The sequence below is a fragment of the Mercenaria mercenaria genome, chromosome 8 (genome assembly GCF_021730395.1).
Source record: "Mercenaria mercenaria strain notata chromosome 8, MADL_Memer_1, whole genome shotgun sequence".
NCBI lineage: Eukaryota > Metazoa > Mollusca > Bivalvia > Venerida > Veneridae > Mercenaria > Mercenaria mercenaria.
In genome coordinates, this window is record NC_069368.1 from 74841473 (window position 1) to 74862648 (window position 21176).

Below are 21176 nucleotides of genomic sequence, written 5' to 3' on the forward strand. Positions count from 1 at the left end.
TTTCTCATAGCTATTGATAAGCAGTCACCTGCTTGTTTTACTTCACATTTGTATTTAGCATAAAGGAAATATTCAATGCTACATGAAAACGTATTATCACTGTAATCTATTTCTAAAATATTGTTTCACAAATATTTTCTTAGGTCTTTCAGAATCTTGTTCACCGATGCCTATCTGTATGCATTTATTATGGTCGTTTCCCTTCTCCTGGTGCAATAGACAATAAGAAATCGGAATCTGATGTTAAGTCCTCTGGCTGAATTCAAGTATCTAGTGGTAATCCATACAGTTCTCTGTGGCTAATGTCTGCCTCTTCACTTTAAATGTCACTTTCATTTGATTTATCTTGCGGGCACTCAAATGTATTCACTTCTCCATTTTGAATCTGCAAGTTTTTTACTTCAGCGTCTACTGCATCCATCTCATGGTATGATATCTTACAATTATCAAGTACACTTTCACTCTCATTTTGAACTGTATAATTGTTGTTATTATCAGTATTGTTTTGTTCAGTATCAGAATCCTCGTTGGTTAATCCCTGCCATAAGTCTGTGTTTTCACTTTCAGAAATTTACCTGCCAGAGTGCATTTATATTAATATATTGTAATGTGCAGGTAATGTTAAGCAGACGGGACTAATAGTCTGTATTTACTCATGTCCCTTATATTTCAATTTTCTCTTCAGTTTCACAGTTATTTAAGAAGAGGATGGAAATTTTGGTGGCACACCGCAAGTTTCATCAGGGTTTATTGAAACATTTACAACACATCCATCCACTGTCTTTTGTATGCCCTTTGGAAGTTCAAGTATTTTCATGAAAGGAACACATTTACTTATAAATGTCACTTCAAGGCTTGTCAAATATTTTAACTGCCAAAGTATTTCTCCCAAATGTAAGTTGTTTCCTATTGACTGTGGTGTTATACTGTTCCTTTCTATAAATGAAGAGCGTATTTTACAAATGTAAGACACTGAGTCAACTGATTTTTTTTTTGCATTAAGACAAGTATCTGATATGTTTTTGCTTTAAAAACTCATACTTTCCAAATAAAATCTGATCACACTGTTAAAAAGAACTTGACAGGAGCAACATATGTAAATGGGGCCTTGTTAGAGGCCTCTCCAACTCCTGAACGGGTCTTCATAAAACCTTGTCCAGAGCAACATTATAAGGTCTTTTACCATGTTATGTCTTATATCAAATCTATTCAAATAGGGACACTTTGGCCCTTTTAAGGACCACTAGAGTTGAAAAAGAAATAACTAACTTTAGATGATTTCTTTCGATGGTTATGTGCTTTGGTGTGTGACAGCAAAATGATAATAAAAAATAATGAACAGGTTAAAGGATTTTCACCAAGCCTAGTTAGAAGCAAAGTCAGATGGTTAAGGTTCAGTTGAAGGACTTAGGCCCATTTAGGCCTCTTGTTATCTTTTCACATAATTAAATTAAGGCTCAAAGATATTACATCGCAAATAATAATACCTTTCATACTAATCTTATTGTATATATTCCATTTAGTTTCTGCATGTTGTTCTCAAATCTGGTGGCATACATTTCAACTTAATACTGAGTATCATAACAAGAATTCATAGCATTTATTTTGCAACTAAACATTTGCAGCCACAGCACACATGTTTCATATTTGGTAGAGTTACATCATGTGATATTTTAATAGTTTTGTTGCATTGATTTTGATTTACACCAACCATTTGTAATAAATGACTACTTAAAATTCTAAGAAACATACATATCTTTTCTCTCTCACAAACGCAATCGTTTTTTATATTCCTAACAGTTTCTTCATGTACGTACTTTCATTTAGTGAGTTGAATTTCAGCATTGCATTCCTTGTTTGATATTTGTCATTGTTTTTAAGTATTTAATTTTCAATTTTCTCTGTTGTCAAGGGTTGCAAGTTTAACGATAGGATTTTTGCGTCTGGATTGCATTCAGCAAAATTTTCATAGTTAAAAAAGTGATCAACAAAAAAATTAGTTAGCGCCTTACTGTAACTTTGTAACGTAACATATGTTCTGTTTTTGGTTTTATTCCTACTGCTCTTATTAGACAAAAATTTACTATCACAAATTTGCTTCTCGGAAACATGTTTGCAAATACCGTTGTTATATTCAGTGGTATTTCTTAAGATACAGCTTCAGAATGTTGAAAATAGTTTCTATCCGAAATCCACATCAATAAGGTCTGTTGCAAATCTTGTATGTATTGTCTACCTACAGCTTAATTAACAATGATATGTGTTTGTATAAGTAATAAAATGATAAAATAACCTGTATAAGCAATCTCACCTATGACTAGCCTATGCATGTCGTGTAGATAGGCATTCTAAGTATATTTCAAACATGCTACAACTATGTCTATCCGCCATATTTTGTTGTGATCACATGCATGTAACTGTGCATTCTATTGGTTAAAATGGAGTTAGAGCAATTCTGGATTAAGTTAAATGGACATAGAGCACTCCTTTACAAAGTCTAATGATGATCACATGATATTAGTTTATGTGTATGATTGGTCAGAATAATTTTAAACATTACAGTGCTTTAAGTCCTGGAGATAGAGTACTTAAATCGTTACTGTTACATTCAAACAGAGGACATGGAGCAAAGTATTACGCAGGATCTTTCTCTATGACGTCAGATGTTACGTTTTCTTGCTCCAGAACGATAGAGCTCGGCGAGACAAACAAAATGATGTAAAAATCTCATTTTTTCAAAAAATGGAGATAGAGCACTATAAGAATCGGGCGACGAAATGTTGAAAACGTGCTCCAAGTATTCCCGTGACTGCGGAAAGTTCTTGTCACCACATAGTCAATACGGATTGTAAAGTATCAATATCTGACAAACATAATATTTACGGCATGATAACGTCTTTTTAACCATTTCGTAATGGGGTTTCCTCTCGTAGCCATGACTTGCAGTTAAAACATTACCTTGTTTTTACAATATACTCTGTGTGTTCCTGCTCTTTGATTCCAAGGGAATGGCCTGTCTGAATGTTTATTTCAGCATTCTGAAGTTTCGCAACTTATTTTGCAAGCTGTACGGGTATTGTCTGCAAATAGTCGAAGTGTAAATTGTAGTGATGGGCCGACAATCGGCGACAATCGAATAATCGTCGGCGTTGCATTCATGAGCGCGATCGCCGATTTCACTTTTCCCTGACCGATTAATTACTTGGCACCCTAAACGGATAATTAAGCTGTTTCTGACCGTTTTCTTTCTGGTATTTACGATTCTTTGGGGCAATTACGCCAAGGGGAACTACTCTACGTAAAAATGGCTTCCTCCAAAGTGTCGAAAGAAATTGATGTCATCAGTGATCACCCAGAATTTGGAAGATATATGGCTTTTACAATATCAAGCCGGGAAAACCATCAACCTAATCTCTTGACATTAGTATGACAGTATGCATACGTACGACTTACGCAAGCATATTAGCAAAAGTATTTTCAATTTTTGATTTTGTATAATTTTAATTTAATAGCATAATATCACTGGATAAGTCCCTGGTGAAATTAAGACGAGTACCTGATTTGAAGTTTACTATCTTTACAAATATTTTACTTTTATGCTGTTAACTTACTCACATTTATGAAAGGGTACAAAAGAAATAGGGTATTCGATATCTGTGAGGTTCATTTCTCAAGTATTGACATAAAACATACACTGTTAGGTGAACTTAAGATATGCAACTAGAGTAACCGATTATCCGATTATATCCGATTAATCGAATCGGTTGGCTTGTCCGATTATGCCGATTAATCGGTTGGCAAATCTAACCGATTTGCCCATCACTAGTAAATTGACATATTTCAGTTTCGTGGTGGAGAAGTGGGACAACACAGTCTTGCGACACAATGCGCCCTATTTTCTATGCTTCTGTTCTTTTTCTTGCCTCCAATAAACTATTGTTAAAACCTCTCCGAACTGGCTGAGCGGATATGATATTGAAGTGCATACCATTTCAAATGGAACATACTTGATTGGTTATTATGTAATATTGTCAACATCAGTCATTGGTATATATAACGGTTGTGCAACGCGAGTCCGTTTGTTTTATATCTGAATCTGTCACTGTTTTTCCCCCGCAGTTATTTGGATAGCTTTAATTGTTGTAGAAGGTACCTTGTCTAGAATAGCTTCCGTGTCTTTGTCATGAAATTCTTTTCAAATATTTTGTGTTGTCGGTCTGGACAAAAGTACGTATATTTGGAGAATCGGGATGCGCCTCATTATGGCGCGACAGAATTTTGTTTTAAATCTGAATGTATCCATTCCCATTAGAACAGCACATCAGCATAACGTCACGAACATGCTAATCGTTTAAATATTGTAAAATGTCCACGAAACTGTGAAAAATATTGAAACATGATAGATATCCATGAACTACATCTAGGCCGGTTAACGTTGTAAACTGACCCCATTATAACATGCAGCATTTTATTGTATTAAGCCGGAGATCCTCTTACTTTCTGTAGAAAATGGTAACCCAAGTCATTTCTTGTCAACTGCCTCAGTTTTCAGCCTTTTTTACTTGACCAGCTGTTATTTTTCTCTGTAAATATTACCTTTTCACTTTCTCATAGCTATTGATAAGCAGTCACCTGCTTGTTTTACTTCACATTTGTATTTAGCATAAAGGAAATATTCAATGCTACATGAAAACGTATTATCACTGTAATCTATTTCTAAAATATTGTTTCACAAATATTTTCTTAGGTCTTTCAGAATCTTGTTCACCGATGCCTATCTGTATGCATTTATTATGGTCGTTTCCCTTCTCCTGGTGCAATAGACAATAAGAAATCGGAATCTGATGTTAAGTCCTCTGGCTGAATTCAAGTATCTAGTGGTAATCCATACAGTTCTCTGTGGCTAATGTCTGCCTCTTCACTTTAAATGTCACTTTCATTTGATTTATCTTGCGGGCACTCAAATGTATTCACTTCTCCATTTTGAATCTGCAAGTTTTTTACTTCAGCGTCTACTGCATCCATCTCATGGTATGATATCTTACAATTATCAAGTACACTTTCACTCTCATTTTGAACTGTATAATTGTTGTTATTATCAGTATTGTTTTGTTCAGTATCAGAATCCTCGTTGGTTAATCCCTGCCATAAGTCTGTGTTTTCACTTTCAGAAATTTACCTGCCAGAGTGCATTTATATTAATATATTGTAATGTGCAGGTAATGTTAAGCAGACGGGACTAATAGTCTGTATTTACTCATGTCCCTTATATTTCAATTTTCTCTTCAGTTTCACAGTTATTTAAGAAGAGGATGGAAATTTTGGTGGCACACCGCAAGTTTCATCAGGGTTTATTGAAACATTTACAACACATCCATCCACTGTCTTTTGTATGCCCTTTGGAAGTTCAAGTATTTTCATGAAAGGAACACATTTACTTATAAATGTCACTTCAAGGCTTGTCAAATATTTTAACTGCCAAAGTATTTCTCCCAAATGTAAGTTGTTTCCTATTGACTGTGGTGTTATACTGTTCCTTTCTATAAATGAAGAGCGTATTTTACAAATGTAAGACACTGAGTCAACTGATTTTTTTTTTGCATTAAGACAAGTATCTGATATGTTTTTGCTTTAAAAACTCATACTTTCCAAATAAAATCTGATCACACTGTTAAAAAGAACTTGACAGGAGCAACATATGTAAATGGGGCCTTGTTAGATTTTCTCTTTGAAATCAGATGCAATAACCAGTACTATTCTTCCTCGAGGATGATAAATTTCTGGCTCTTTGTTTAAATATGTTTTTTTGTTTCATTTGCATTTTGTCTGAAGTCAGGATCTGAACTTTTCTTTTTCTGTGAAAGTGTTTCCCTTTCATTCCTTCTTTGCCTTTTACTATTATCTGTTATTTCTTGCTCGTGTTTCTCTTTCATTTTCAGATGTCAGGATGTGATCGTTTTACACTCCGCCTTTTTGTATCCCTTTCATTTTCGTTTTGTCTGATGTCAGGATGTGATCTCTTCTCACTCCGCCTTTGGGTTTCCCTTTCATTTTCTTTTTGTCTGATGTCAGGATGGGATCTCTTCTCACTCCGCCTTTGTGTATCTCTTTCATTTTCCTTTTGTCTGATGTCAGGATGTGATCTCTTCTCACCCCGCCTTTGTGTATCCCTTTCATTTTCTTTTTGTCTGATGTTAGGATGGGATCTCTTCTCACTCCGCCTTTGTGTATCCCTTTCATTTTCTTTTTGTCTGATGTCAGGATGTGATCTCTTCTCACTCCGCCTTTGTGTATCCCTTTCATTTCCTTTTTGTCTGATGTCAGGATGTGATCTTTTCTCACTCCGCCTTTGGGTTTCCCTTTCATTTTCTTTTTGTCTGATGTCAGGATGTGATCTCTTCTCACTCCGCCTTTGGGTTTCCCTTTCATTTTCTTTTTGTCTGATGTCAGGATATAATCTCTTCTCACTCCGCCTTTGTGTTTCCCTTTCATTTTCTTTTTGTCTGATGTAAGGATGGGATCTCTTCTCACTCCGCCTTTGTGTTTCCCTTTCATTTTCTTTTTGTCTGATGTCAGGATGTAATTGGTCAGGATTTTATCTCTTCTCACTCCGCCTTTATGTTTCTCTTTCATTTTCTTTTTGACTGCTGTCAGGATGAGATCTCTTCTCACTCCGCATTTGTGTTTCCCTTTCATTTTCGTTTTGTCTGATATCAGTATCTGTTCTTGTTAAATAAAAATCATATGTCATCATGCTTGTTTTCAAGTTATCTCCACTTGAAAAACATTGATATACGATGAAACGGTAATTTTAAGGGGAAATGATGTAAAAACAAGCATGGTAACATATGAATTTTATTCTGTTTCAGACATACTATTGAGCCTATATATCAAGTTTGGTAAACTTCTTGCTGTGGCAACTTGAATAAAGTATAAGTCATCAATGAGATTGTTTAAAGCAAAGTATGTGATTGTTGCGACTGCTTTAACTAAATATAAATCATAGTTGTGACTTTTTACGTACAAGTCTTTGTCATGAAGTCATATTATTAATTTGTGCTTGGAGTCCGGGGTGATGTTGTGTATTTTCCATATTTTAGTGAACTGTCTTGGTGTTGAGAGAAAAGGTTCGGGGTACTTTGTTCTTGTAGCGAACCAATGTCCTCGAAATTTTCTAGGAAACTGATAGACTGTAATGAACGTTTTTCTGGCATCCAGTTCTTTTTCAGTGTGTTCTTCTATTATTTTATTGCATGACACTCTTCAAGAAGTTCTTCTTTTATCTTTTTTGTATTCTTTTTCCAAATGCTCCTTTCCAAGGGTTACTTCTCCAATTTTTTCCTCTTGAATCCAGCTAACTCTTTTTTTCATTGATTCTATTCTTTTTCCCTTTTCTGTGAGCTGTGTGCGAATATTGTCTGCATAGTTGATAACTATGTCAGTTAAATCACTGATTATTTTCTAGTGAGACTCCCACATCTTTTCCTCTTTCATGATCTTGTACCCAACACCTGTTAACTGCAGACCAGTCGCTTTAGCTCTTTTTATATTGTTAATAATGTCAGTATTTGTATTAATACTTGAAATTAGTCAGTTTTAGAATCTGAAAATAGATACATCCTGATCAACCAAGCAGTCATGCAATATATAAAAATTGTCATATTATCTGAAAATAGATACATGCTGATCAATCAGACAGCTCATTGGCCATTTGATGTAATATAATAGAAAACAACATGCATATAAACTACATAATAAGGCACGAGACTACATCGAGGCTACAGAAGAGCATGCATTTAAGTTATGTCCAGAAACTCAAATTATCATAATATTCTATTCCCTTTTATCCTGCAGACAGTGAGAAATGCGTTTTTTTTATTAAAGAAGGAACTGCAACCTGTCATTCTTGAAGGAAGAACAATCTAAAAAAATGAAAATGGATTTATTGATTTAAGACAGTGAAAAACATCATACTCATTTTGAGATCTGTTCACAGGATAATCCAGAACCTGCAATACTATCAGAAATAATATTATTTGGGTGAGTGATTAACTTTTGTCATTGGGCGTTTTTTTTTTTAAATATTAAAAGTAGGTCACAAAAAGTTTATAATAAAAGAATGGCATTTCAGAAACCGCACAACAGCTATATAATGCCGTCGGCACATTATATTAATGTTTTACGAAACGAACTAAATAGTACTAAAGATTATATATTGAGTACTTCTGTTGAACAACAAAACAACAACAAATGACCACTGATCACATCAGTGAAGTTTCAAATTTGAAAGTTCATATAGATGACCAGCAAATTAACCTTCCAACATGTATTGGATTCCAAAATTACATAACCAACCATGTGAAGCTCGTTTTTATCACTAATTCAAGCTCTTGTACCACTACAAATATAGTTATTAACAATATACCTGCCTTACTGCTGTAAAAGCTCATATGAAAAGATATTGTGACAGATATTGTTTACTTTGGTAAAAACTTATTTTGGTCGATAAAAAATCCTGACGAAATCCTGGATAAGTTTAGAATTAATAATTACAAGGTGTCTTTAGTCTGTACATACGGTTTTTCTACTTTTCTCGCTTGCAATTTCGATAAAGCATGTTTTACTAGTTGAAGTGTAACAAAGTTTACTATGTAGACCTGTGACGCAATTGGTATTCCCATGGGAACAAATTGTGCATCCCTTGTCTCAGATTTATTTTTATATTGTTATGAAAGAGATTTTATTTTTGGCTTTCTCCAGATTCACAGGCAGACATTGATACAGCATTTAATAATACATCACGCTATCTTGATGATATTCTTAATATAGCTAATACGTTTACGCTCATTTGGCGGATACTATTTATCCCTGGGAACTCCAGTTAAATAAAACTAACAATTCGAATACTACTGCTTCATGTCTAGACTTACATCGCTCTATTTATGACAATTGTATACATACCAAAGTTTATGACAAGAGGGATAAGTTTAATTTTAGTATTTTAAATTCCCCCCATTTGGATGGTGATGTACCACAGGCGACATCTTATGGGATATATATTTCTCAATTAATTCGGTTTGCAAGAGCGTGTAGTCATATTAAGAATTCCAATGAACGTGATTAATAGATCACAAATAAGCTTCTTATAAGGTATATCACAGCCCGATTTTTATGGGGATGTACAAACCTCGTAAGATTTTTGGTCGTAGCAATTTTCCTATTGTATTAAACGTTATTAAAAGAGGTCGTGGCACAACTGTTTGAGACACACCGCATGTTTAGTGTTCAGCCCTTTTACAGTTGGATGCTACGCTTTCCTCTTTAGTTGTGTCTGACGGAACAGGTGGAAGACTCTATGGCAGGTATTTGTTAAATCCGACCGGGACTGAGCTGTTTTGATTTCTGTCTTCTGGCCTGTTTCATCGGGTCCTTAAGGGTGTTTCCTTTGTTGAAAAAAAGAATTACGACGATCAAGTTTGGTAACTCTGACCCTAACCCTAAATCAATATTAAACCACGTCTTTCCCACGTCGTGTGTTTGCTAAGATTAAAGGGGTGTGAGAAGACAGAACATGGATTTTAGAATTCATTACGTCCGTTTGAAGGGTGCAGCCGAAAGCTATATAGCATAATAAAAAAGTTGAAATTCACAAAAGGTTGTTGAAATGCCTGCTTTTCAAAAAAATATAATTCACAATATAAACATACTTTAAATAAAATTGACTCAGGCTTAAAAATTGCTGATGTTGATTTATAAATATACATGCATCTTATTTTTACGCATTAATATAGGTACACTACGATGGTACGGTACGTTTAGTGAAGTCGTTCTTTTCATGAAAAAATATCAAATGACATGACTGCATCAAGTTTAATATATTATGAGATAAATTACATTCAGAATAAAACTATCGTACAGCTATCGACAAAATATAGTTCAAAACATTCTTTGATAATCAAGGTCATCAGTGCTCAGTATGACAAAATATATCTTAGATAAAAATACAGTATGTTGCTGCTCGAGTTTCTACATGACTGGTTCCGTCTTTGTTTAGAGATTACTGATGGATGGCTATACGTGAGATATTTGTTTACATTATGATATCATATCTCCATTTAAATTCCTCGAAAGTAATGTCACAACTTCTTGGAATTCGTAATAAAAAGAGTCGTCCCTGAAAAGATCAAGATACGCAAAAATCCGAATCATTGCCATGAGAAGATACTGGATCCCTTCTTATGAACCGGAAGTTCCAAGTGTTTTCTTTACAATTGAATGACAGTACATTACATTCATGCATAAAGTTTCCTATATTATGTTTTCTACGATGGCTGTTCATAAATAACGTAGACTTTGTTTCTAGCTTTCATATAGTTTATTGAAGTATACCATTAAATTTGCAATCTTTCTACTATAACTGCACTGCAAATATATGATTTAGTCCATAAAGTCAGGAAAGACACTTCCTCGAAAACAGTTCCATATTGTCGGTGCATGTAGCCCTGACGTGTTGCTGCACCCCGATGTTTTAGCGATTGAATTCAAATAAAGACAGATGAAAAATCGACTGCGTCGGTTATGCGCAGCTATGGTAATCAACACGTTCTGCGCACTTCGTCTATCAGCAAAATTAGAGAAAGATTTATATTTAACATTGCTCTTTAGATAATAACCGACTTTTGACAGAAAAATGTCAACGGTGTATTCGAACAGCTGTGGTACAATGCCAAATTAACATTCTGAAAGAATGTAACTGTATAATTCTGGAATTTCATAAACTTGAAGCACCGATCTTATTTTGTCATTTACAACTTTTCTCAAACGAGAATCAAATAACGTCTCGATCGCCATCCATTTCGGTTTGTTTCGTTTAAAATTCCCTACACCTTTGCCCGAAAGGCAATATAATGACTTTAAAGTAGTGGTTATATTCAAAAACTGTGAAAGTTTGTACATTTCAATCACAGTATAGTTCCATAAAGCATCATAAATAAGTACATAAACTGGTTTTCTAAATATTGAAAGCCAGTAAATTGCCATATTTTTCCACGTTTCTGACTCTTTTTTGACGAATTTCTTCCATCCTGAAAATATAGAAATATCTTAGCAATAAAGACTGTAAAAAAAGATATTGTAGTGCCCAGGAAAAATTTCATTTGACATTCGATTGAAGTTCAAAATCAATCAACACAAAAACACATACATGCAGACAATAATTGTGTTCTTATGCAACATAGACAATCGATCACATTAATTTGCAACTCAAATGATATAATTACTGAAGTTTTGCGGAAGTACGTCCATTCAAGTAAAAAGCATAAATTGTCCCAATAAAATAAATCCATTCCTATCAAGGACGGATAAACATACATACCTGTCAAGGACGGATAAACTTAAGATGCGCTCTAAATTGATTATTATGATTATGTCAGATTTGAAACTGAGACGCACTGAACTAACATAACTTACGCGAAGTCTCAAAATCGCTTTTTGGAGCTAAGCCAACACCAGGGTTCCAACTGTTATGTAATGACTGCTGTCTGTTAAATTCCGCCAATAAAGCTTCGTATGGGTTTCTCAGTATCAAAACAGCTTTTGTGTAGTTCAATGTATAAATACCCATTTCTCGGCATTTATCATGACTGACTGTTCTATTATTAGGATCGTGTGTTTTTACGATGTATATTTTTCCTCTAGCTGGACACATTTCTGAACCTTTAAAGTTCCAGTCAGTGTATATACTGCCAGTTAATGTTCCTAAAATAAAAATGCATCTATGAATTTCACCGGAATGAAAATAACATTTTTGTCTCCTGTCCATCGATGATTGCCTCCGTCAATAAACCAAAAATACTTTCTGCCATATTTCAACAATACAACTTCCATTAAGTCTGGCATATAGGAAGTTTTAGGAAATATTTGCATGTTACTTTCTTTTATCAGTGTGTCAATTCTTGCCTCAGTCATCTGCACAGGTTGGATCATTTTATATCTTTTACAATACAAACGTTTCAGTTATAACTACTGTATATAGGTAGAAGACAAAAATAGATACCAATTCATTTATTCCCGTCTGCAGGTCTGTCAGTCACAAAAAGTGAGTCGTGTATTAATTTCTGAATACAGAATGTGTTTTTTCTTCTCAAACCATGGTATTTAGACGAATAAAAAGAAAAGTATGCAGGCCATATTTATATATTTCATATGAATTAATGTGTTTCGATTGTAATATATATATTTAAGGAATATTAGATGCAAATTTCATATTGAAAGTATGAACAATTACTTCATATTATGTACATAAACAAATAATTACCAAATGTATGTGCATTAACAGTACTAAACACTAGGTTTAAGACAGTACACAGTTGCATACATGAACACAGTATATATGTGTACTACCACTTAAAACTTAGCGGTTTCTAACAATCAATTGTAACTGCATGATACCAATTTGAATGTAGTTCTATATGCAAACTTAATTTATATATTTAGTAAAGATAACTTGAAGTAAATATCTATAGACAAAAGATTTTAGTGAAAGATCAGTAACGCGGTATATATCTTTTCCTTAAATTTGAATAAACATGGCATATTGATATTCATCCTCTAAATCGATGCATTCATATAAAGTATAATTTCCCTCGGATTTCAATATATTTGCATGTCACCTAGTTTCAATGTTTAAATAATGAGACGCCATTCTTAGTATAGCTATAATATTTCGCACTTTAACACAACCCATTTCATTTAGATGTTTCGATACTTCAAATTCAACTTAAATTCTTGAAACGGAGAAAGAGAAGGTTTATTATACATGTCTTGTCTCTAGTTGTTGAAGTACATATCAAATGATCTTGTTTGTAACATAAGAATAAACAATTTGATATCAACACATTACAAAATGAATAGACCACGTAATTATTTTCGGCAGCCAAATAATGCATTTTCATACGACACGTCTTCGACTGCATTATTGCTTTTATTCTCGCATTAGGTCACAATAAATGTGTATTTAGATTTTATATGAGGGACTGATTTAAAAGTCAACTATGCAATACATGAACATTAGTAAACTAATACTTCTCTTACTGTCGGCAATCTCAATGCTTTTTTCATTATAAATAACATTATAGACACATACCATACAAACAATTTACCTAACTAATGCGAGTTGTTATATTTTCAATGTTAATTTCAAAAATTGCTTTTTAAAAATTGTTATACTTTCACTTTTGAAAAAGAAGCAAACCACAACACTAACATATTTCATACACACTTCTTACCTAAACAAAATGTTGGTAGCAAATTCAAGGTCTGTTTTTTAAAGGTATCATATTTTTTTAGTTTTCAAAACAAAACAAAAAAAAAATATCGCGAATGGACGTGACATTGACACAGTGTAATTTTTTTTATTCCTGAAATATAATAGTATCGAGTAAAAACACTTATGCTTATAAACGTATAGCTTTTAATTCTAACTTGGAAAACCGTTTCTACTTTCATTTGGCTGCTAATATTACACGGAGTGCATCAATTAACATGCAGTACAAATACGTTACTACAACAAAATTAAATATGTGAAACAGAAAACGTGAAACAAAATTAATCATATCTATTCACCTGTTACTACCTCTATTAATTCTCTTGTCCATGTGTTTCCCGAGCCAGGATAACTAGCTAAAGCAACAAGTGGTCTTGGAGTTTTCAAAAACGTTGCCGATGGACAACTTAAATTTGACATAAATTCCTTTATAACTGACATGTTGAATAAAACTGGTTTTGCTATAACTCCGCTGTGCATACATTTGGTTATCACATTTTTCAGCAAGGTATCAGTCACTTCTTCATGTAAATTCTGTTGAATCATAGGCACACACTCGTTTACATTGCTTTCTTTGATTTCATTAAGAATCCTTGGATACGAATAAGAAATACCAGAATAAGTCAGAAATTTCAGCCATTCGTCTTTTTTATATTTGAATGAAGAGGTACTCCTGAGGCACATATGCATCACAAAAATAACAATAAAGCCAGCAGCTATAACTTTCAGAACTAAAGTCACAGCTTGCTGTCGCAACATATTTTAGATAAATTAGATTGATTAGTATTCGTGTTTATTTATGCAATTACTTTCATATCAACAGTCAACAATTTTTTTCCTTTCCGCTAAGGTAGCAGTATACGTTTGATTGCTAATTTCCGTATCATGCATGCTTCTATCAGCTTAAAGACAAGATTTAATTTATTGGCTATTTTAGTACAACCCACGTCGCAGTAATGTTAAAGTCAACTATGTTTTTTCTATGTACACCCGCTTCGATACTCCAAGATTATTATTATGATAATTTGGTGACACAAAACAAGGACGTATATCCAATAGGAAAAAAATGAGAAAAAGAAAGAAGTTCCCTAACACCAAAAGATGTATATGTATCTGCACGTACGCTGTGATCGTCGTCGGGCCTTAAAAATTGAACATCAGTAACGTGTTAAAATTTTAAGGTTTTAATTTAGTATCTTTATAACCTTATAGTTAATATATTTTCAACATGATTGTCTCAAATGCTCGTAAGCATATACGATTGGGGCAATTTATGTAAGCTAATAATTAGAATTTTCAGCGCTTTTCATTTAAAATATCTTAATTACATGGGTAATCAAACGGTCGTAGAACACACGAAAATCGACTTCGGTTCAGGTATGTTTATTGCTCACTTCCTCAGCTTATAAAAGAATGATTTTGAAGAGATAAAGTACAAACTATACAGAATTATAGTAGCTACCCACGGTTCATAAAAATTATTCTTGCACAAGTCTTCTCACATCAAGTTAAAGAAGCGGTTTCTTGTGTTTTTCTTTATATACTGACGGAAGGTTAAGATAGATATTGAACAAGTATTTCTTTTCAAACTCGAATCAGTTTTTAACGTATGTTGAATTATTTGTATTCAATGACATCATTCTATATGCGATACTAAATCATCCTTTGCTTTTACACCTCACCCCACCACCCACAAACACTCCCTGCAAGAATATAACTGAAATTGTAAATTGTAACATTATCAGTGCTTTTTTTTCTGTTTACCGAAAGGTTTATCTTCAGTCTGTCCTTCAGTACGTACTTCAAGAAAATCAGGAGACCGCCATAATTCAAACTGTATTCAAGCTAGGTTTGTGAAATTTGAAGTATAGTTCAGATGACAATAACGAGACATTGCGCGTAATATTCTTGTGAGTTTTACGGAACAATGCCCACTGTTTCAGTATTTAAAAAGTTCTCAAGGTAGTTCTGCACGTTTGATAAACCGGAAGTAATAGCGTAACGGCATTTATCCGAAAAACGTAGAATAAAACCTGGATTTGGCGTACGGAAATATAAACCATTTTATGAATTGCAACAAGCGAGTGAATTTATTACAACGGCAGCGTGACTATCTTTTTTATAGCTACAATGTAATATAGAAGATCAGGCACGTTAAATAAATCCGAAAAATATCTTAAAATTTGTTTGAAATGTGCAGATCTCTTCAATCTTTGGCAGATATCTCAAAAACAGGCACACGGACCTGTACATTTTATTTCACCGTATTATAGGCCTACGTTTATTTACGACTGTGAGAAGTTTCATTAAAATCTACACTGTAGAGAAAAATTCTACCTGCAAAAATGTTATCATAATTGTGCTTTTCCCGTAGATTCCATTATAAACAAATTTGTGAGGTTATTTTTTTTTTGAATTGATCTATCAAGAAATCGAACCTTTTTTATTTGCCGAGATTTCTAAGTGTATTCTGAAGTTTTGAAAAATCGGAGTTTAATCAAATTCTACATTGTAGAAAATTTTTTGATCCGAACGTGCAGAACTATCTTAATTATGTTCCATTCACATCATGAAATTGTTACTAATATACTTGCATGGGACATTACTTCTCTTTTTACATTTTTGGCACTTTATTATCCCCCTCCTTTTTGAAGAAAATATGATGGACATAGAAACAGGCTGCGTCATTCCATCCGTCGTTCCGTCCGTCCGTAATTCCGTCACACTTCGTGTCCGGTCCATAACTCTGACATCCATGAAGGGATTTTGAAATAACTTGGCATAAATGTTCCTCATAATAAGACCTAGCTCTAATGTCAAGGTCACACATAGATGTTAAAGTTAACAGGGTCTGTTTTGTGTCCAGTCCATAACTCTTCCATTCATCAAGGGATTTTGAAATTATTTAGCACAAACGTTCCCCTTAAAAAGACGAGGTGTCATGCCCAAGACCGAGAGGTTAAAGGTCAACATGGTCTTTTTCTTGTCCGGTCTATAACTCTGCCATTTATCAAGATATTTTGGAATTACATGTTCCCTATAATGAGGTGATGTGTCATTCAAAAGACCCAGACCCCAAGCGCCAAGGTCAAGGTCACACTTAGAAGTCAAATGTCAACATGGTCTGTTTCATGTCCAATCCATAAATCTGCCATTCATCAAGGGATTTTGGATTTACTTGGCACAAATTTCTCCATAAGGAGTTGATTTATCTTGAGCAAGACTCCAAATTCAAAGTCACCTTTAGTGATACAACACTTTTGGTATTTTATGGTCTGGTCTGTAACTTTTTTATGCATTGCTGTATATTTTAATAACTTTGCATAAATATCCACCATTATAAGACAATGTGTCATATGCAAAGGTCAAGGTCACAGGCACCAAAGTTAACTTTCTTTTTTATTTGTACATGAAATTATCTCCCTTTTACCAAATAAAGTACAATACATGTATTTTATATCTATTTTCCCACAAAATAAAATTTGAAATCATGTTTTTAGTAAGATGGTTGGTACTGATAGATATTAAAAGGTATTAATAATTGTAGGCTTGCAGAATTCAAACCCAGTCACAAGTTATAACTTAATGGTATATATAGGTAAATGTAACATTACTATGGTTGCAATACAGTAAGTTGATATGTAGTGCAGCTCTGCACTGATCAACAGTATAATTAACTTTTTCTGGCATGTAATTTAAAAATAAGTTTTTAGTACCGCATAAGTGTCATGCATTTCATTTGTTTATTAATTTACCTCCCATTAATTTATAAAAAAAATCAATATTCTTTAAACTGATAGGGGACTACATTGCTTGAAAACTTATGTGTTCTGTTTGATATTGGATAACAATGCTTGTAAAATGGTCATAAGTTTGAACCCTTTGTAGTCATGGCCCTTGTTTGTTGAGTTTTAATTGACTAAAACGCAGATTTTCTTTCAATAAGAATAAAAACTGGAATGCTGAATCAGATTTTCCAGGTTATACCAAAATCAGGGAAGCCAAAACTCAAATTTGAAGAGAATGACGGAACCTAAAAAATTGAAGGAAAATCTTTAGATACATTAGATACCGAAGCTATTTATCAAGTATTAGTCAAAACAATCTATAAAAAAAACGAATAGATATTGGTCAACTAAATAAAATGAAGAATTGAATGGAACAGCGAGTTATTAATTTATAAGAATTCCCGATAATCGACAGTCATAAACAAACTATTTACAAGCGGAGACATTAGATACTCCTAGAAAATTTCTGAAATCCTATGTGTGTTAAATGAAGAGTCCTAGAGGATTATGAACATATTTTCATAATTTGTACAACAGTAGATATATTCTGGATGAAAACACAAAACCTACTTTATAAGTGTGGAATTCAAAGAAATATGCGCAACATGAGAAGTAAAAGTTTTGGATAAAATCTATTTCTATATCAACATCTTTTTTACGATTGTAGGATTAAGCATTTACAAAATGCATTTGAAAAATTGGACAATAGAGTATGATATATGTAAAGTTTATAGATCAGAATTCGAAATCATGCATCATCATTTTTATAAAAAAATGTTAATGTAACCTTTTTAAGAAGATTCGAGACAACACAAGTTGATATTTAACAAGAGGGCCAAGATGGTCCTAGGTCGTTTGTTTTGTTTGTTTTGGGGTTAACGCCGTTTTTCAACAGTATTTCAGTCATGTAACGGCGGGCCTAGGTCGTTTACTTGTGTAACACATCATAACAGTGTAAACATGGTTACATAGTGATTTCATGGAGACAAATATTCTGACCAATTTTCATTAAGATTGGACCAAAAAACGTGGCCTCTTAAGTGTAAACAAGCATTTTCGTTTATTGAGCTAGTGACTTAGATTTTTACTCTACATGACCCATATTCAAACTTTCATGAAAAACATCCTGATAAAGTTTCGGGAAGATTGGAGCAAAAAGGTGGCCACTAGAGTGTATACAAGCTTTTCCTATAGTTTGACCTAGTGACCTAGTTTATGACCCCACGTGACCCAGATTTAAAAGCATCCAAGACTTTACGCTAACAAACATTCTGACCAAAGTTTATGAAGATAAAATAAAAAATGTGCCCCCTAGGGTGTAAACAAGCTTATTATTTGATCTGACCTGGTAAGCTAGGTTTTGACCCCACATGACCCAGATAAAAATTCATACAATATTTCATGCAGACAAACATTCTGATTAAGTTTCATGCACATCAAATGAACAAGAGTGTCAACAAGCTTATCCTTTGATTTGACTGGGTGAACTAGTTTTTGACCCCATATGACCCAGTTTCATACTTGGCCTAGGAATCATGAAGATAAACATTCTGATCAAGTTTCATGAAGATAGGTTCATAAATATTACCGGAAGAGTGTTAACAAGCTCTTCCCTTAATTTGACCTGATGACCTAGTTTCTGACCCCATATGACCCAGTTTCTAACTTGGCCAAGGAATCATCAAGATAAATATTCTGACCAATTTTTATGAAGACATGGTCATAAATGTGGCGTCTAGGTTGTTAACAAGCTTTTCCTTTGATTGGACCTGATGACCTGACATGACCCAGTTCCGATCCAGGTCTAGAAATCATCAAGATAATCATTAGGTGCAAGTTTGTATCAAATCAAAGCATAGATGAAACCTCTATATGGTTGAAAGGGCCAAAATAGAAAATTTTGCCCTTTCAGGGGCAGTTATTTTAGAACACATGATGGAATCTAGCCGGTTTTCAAAAGGAACCAAGATCTTACTGTGATTTAATTTGTGTGTAAGTGTGGTTAAAATCAAATATTAAATATTACTTCTATCGTGCTGCTTTTTAATTTTGTCTTTTGACAGTTCCTGTGATATGCAGGCTCCATAACCTCAGATCTCCTTTCTAAATTCCAGTTTGTTTAGTTCTTCCCATTGTTTTCTCGTTTGAGGCAAACGCATTACTTTCGCAAACCCTTTACTTTATCTTGGGACCAAACGCCGCTTTTCACGGAATTACACGCCACAACACGTGTATCATTGAAGGTTCAATGTGCACCGCCGTTTGAAAACATCTGCGGATGACTCTAAATTGCTTTTTGTACTTTTAGCATGTGTAAATGTTGAGTTCTGCTGAACCCGGGGCTAGAGGTCGTGGATGGTAGCATACATTTCCACTACCGTCTATGAACAGGCTCAATCAAACCGAGCCTGCAACATTATCGTTTTTGTCGTGTTGAGCGACATGTCAAGTTTCCACTTTTTCTTTTCTATTGTGTTCACAAGGTTAAAATTACCAAACTTAGGCTCTTTTAGGGTCAATCAGGGGACATAACTATATATAACCTATGATTGGATCTGACAGATTCATCATTGAATCCAAGATTGAAGATTGAATCACGATGTTCTCTATCTAAACCAATATGTCTACCTTTTTCAATCATGAGATTATGTGAAAAACATCGAAAATTTGTCACACAGGATCGAAATTTTGCTATATCTACAACAGTAACATACTTCTCAACATTGTACATAGGTTTAAAATGTATATAGTGACAAAGTTTATTACTTTCATTGCATCTAGTCCTCCAGTTTTGAACATATTGGCCATTCAACCTTTGTTTAAATTGAAACAGAAAAAAGCGTGGGTTCGTGACTTCTTGGCGTTACCAAATATATCCAAATCCGTTAGTATATAAATATTGTTTTACATCTGTAACCAAATTTATATAACCTAAATTATCATAACATAAAAGCATTTTTATAGCACAATTTGATATATCTGTTTCTAGGCAAAGTTAGCAAACGCATCCAATATTTGATACAACGTTTAACTGAGTATATACACATTGGGAACCTATCAACGTCCCAAAGAACAGCATCGTTACATGCACTTCTGTTCACTTTAAGAAAGCGTTTACTCGCATATACCTGTATTGATTCGACACATCGCATATGTTTTAGTCCCCATAGTTCTGAACCATATAGTAACACCGCTGCAACGTTTGTATCAAATGTTTTAAAGAACGTTTTATAAGGTAAACATTGCAAATTTTGTAGAGAATTGAAAATATATATCAGAACTTATTTCGCTTTAACCGACATAGCTTCAGCCATTTTGTACAACGACAGTCTGTTAGAAAAATATATGCCAACATAGGTAAAACCATTAACAGTATCTAACACGTTGTTACCAAAGGACCGACGTTCTCTCCTCGCTAATCGTCCACCTCGCTTAAAGACCTGTACTTTGTTTTAGAAATATTAACTGTAAGTTTACTTGTATTACAAAATGTTTCTAAAATATTTAATTACCTTTGTAACCCTACCACAGTATCTGCTAGAAGAGCAATATCATCTTCGAACATAAGTAGGAATATTTCAATAGTATCAGGAAATAACTGGATGTCTCTAGTATTGTTTTAACATAAAAAGTAAACAATTTGTTTATAAACATGACAAACAAGATGGTCCTCAAGTTACACCCCTGACATAGTCCAACAGGGCATGAAAATATACTGGTAAAACCTTGTTGTGTTCTAACACATGCTTTAACAGACACATAAATAGATTGTATAGCATTGTATAAATGACCCTGAACACCATTGTTTTTCAAAATATCATACAATACTGACCGGTCAACCGAATCAAAGGCTTTCTGAAAGTAAATGAAAGCTACGTATATCGATTTTCCTTTTACACTTAAATATTTGTTAACAATAGAATACAGTATAAAGGCGTTATCAACTGTACAATAACCAGCTCTAAATTCAGCTTGGCATTCTGATATTCTACTATACGCTTCTACATAGAAAGTTAACCTTTTGGTTATTATTGATATGTTGACTTTACTTGGAATATCTAACA

General features: G+C 33.7%; 2 protein-coding genes across 2 annotated transcripts in view; one reads left to right on the top strand and one right to left on the bottom strand.

The window, feature by feature from the left end:
- The first annotated feature begins 7769 nt into the window (after positions 1-7769).
- The window catches only part of LOC123566052 (probable methyltransferase-like protein 24), a 70020-nt gene continuing 56613 nt past the window's right edge, over positions 7770-21176 (top strand). Inside the window, exon 1 of the mRNA XM_045359883.2 lies at positions 7770-8040. The gene's annotated coding sequence lies outside the window, so the exon portion shown is untranslated. The remainder of the gene's footprint in view (positions 8041-21176) is intronic.
- On the bottom strand, positions 9852-14629 carry LOC123566051 (WSCD family member CG9164-like). The gene is made up of 3 exons (XM_045359881.2): positions 13624-14629; positions 11470-11757; positions 9852-11084 (listed from the first exon to the last, which is right to left on the bottom strand). Exons 1-3 carry the CDS (start codon positions 14081-14083, stop codon positions 10732-10734), a joined length of 1101 nt encoding a protein of 366 aa, XP_045215816.1. The 5' UTR covers positions 14084-14629; the 3' UTR covers positions 9852-10731.

What these genes read in the sequence shown, in the direction of transcription:
- LOC123566051 (XM_045359881.2), bottom strand. Translation starts at nt 14,083, where the DNA reads ATGTTGCGACAGCAAGCTGTGACTTTAGTTCTGAAAGTTATAGCTGCT. An exon ending in ATTAATAGAGGTAGTAACAG is followed by an intron (nt 11,758 to 13,623) that starts GTGAATAGATAT and finishes TTTTTATTTTAG; the next exon opens with GAACATTAACTGGCAGTATA. An exon ending in AAGCGATTTTGAGACTTCGC is followed by an intron (nt 11,085 to 11,469) that starts GTAAGTTATGTT and finishes CTATATTTTCAG; the next exon opens with GATGGAAGAAATTCGTCAAA.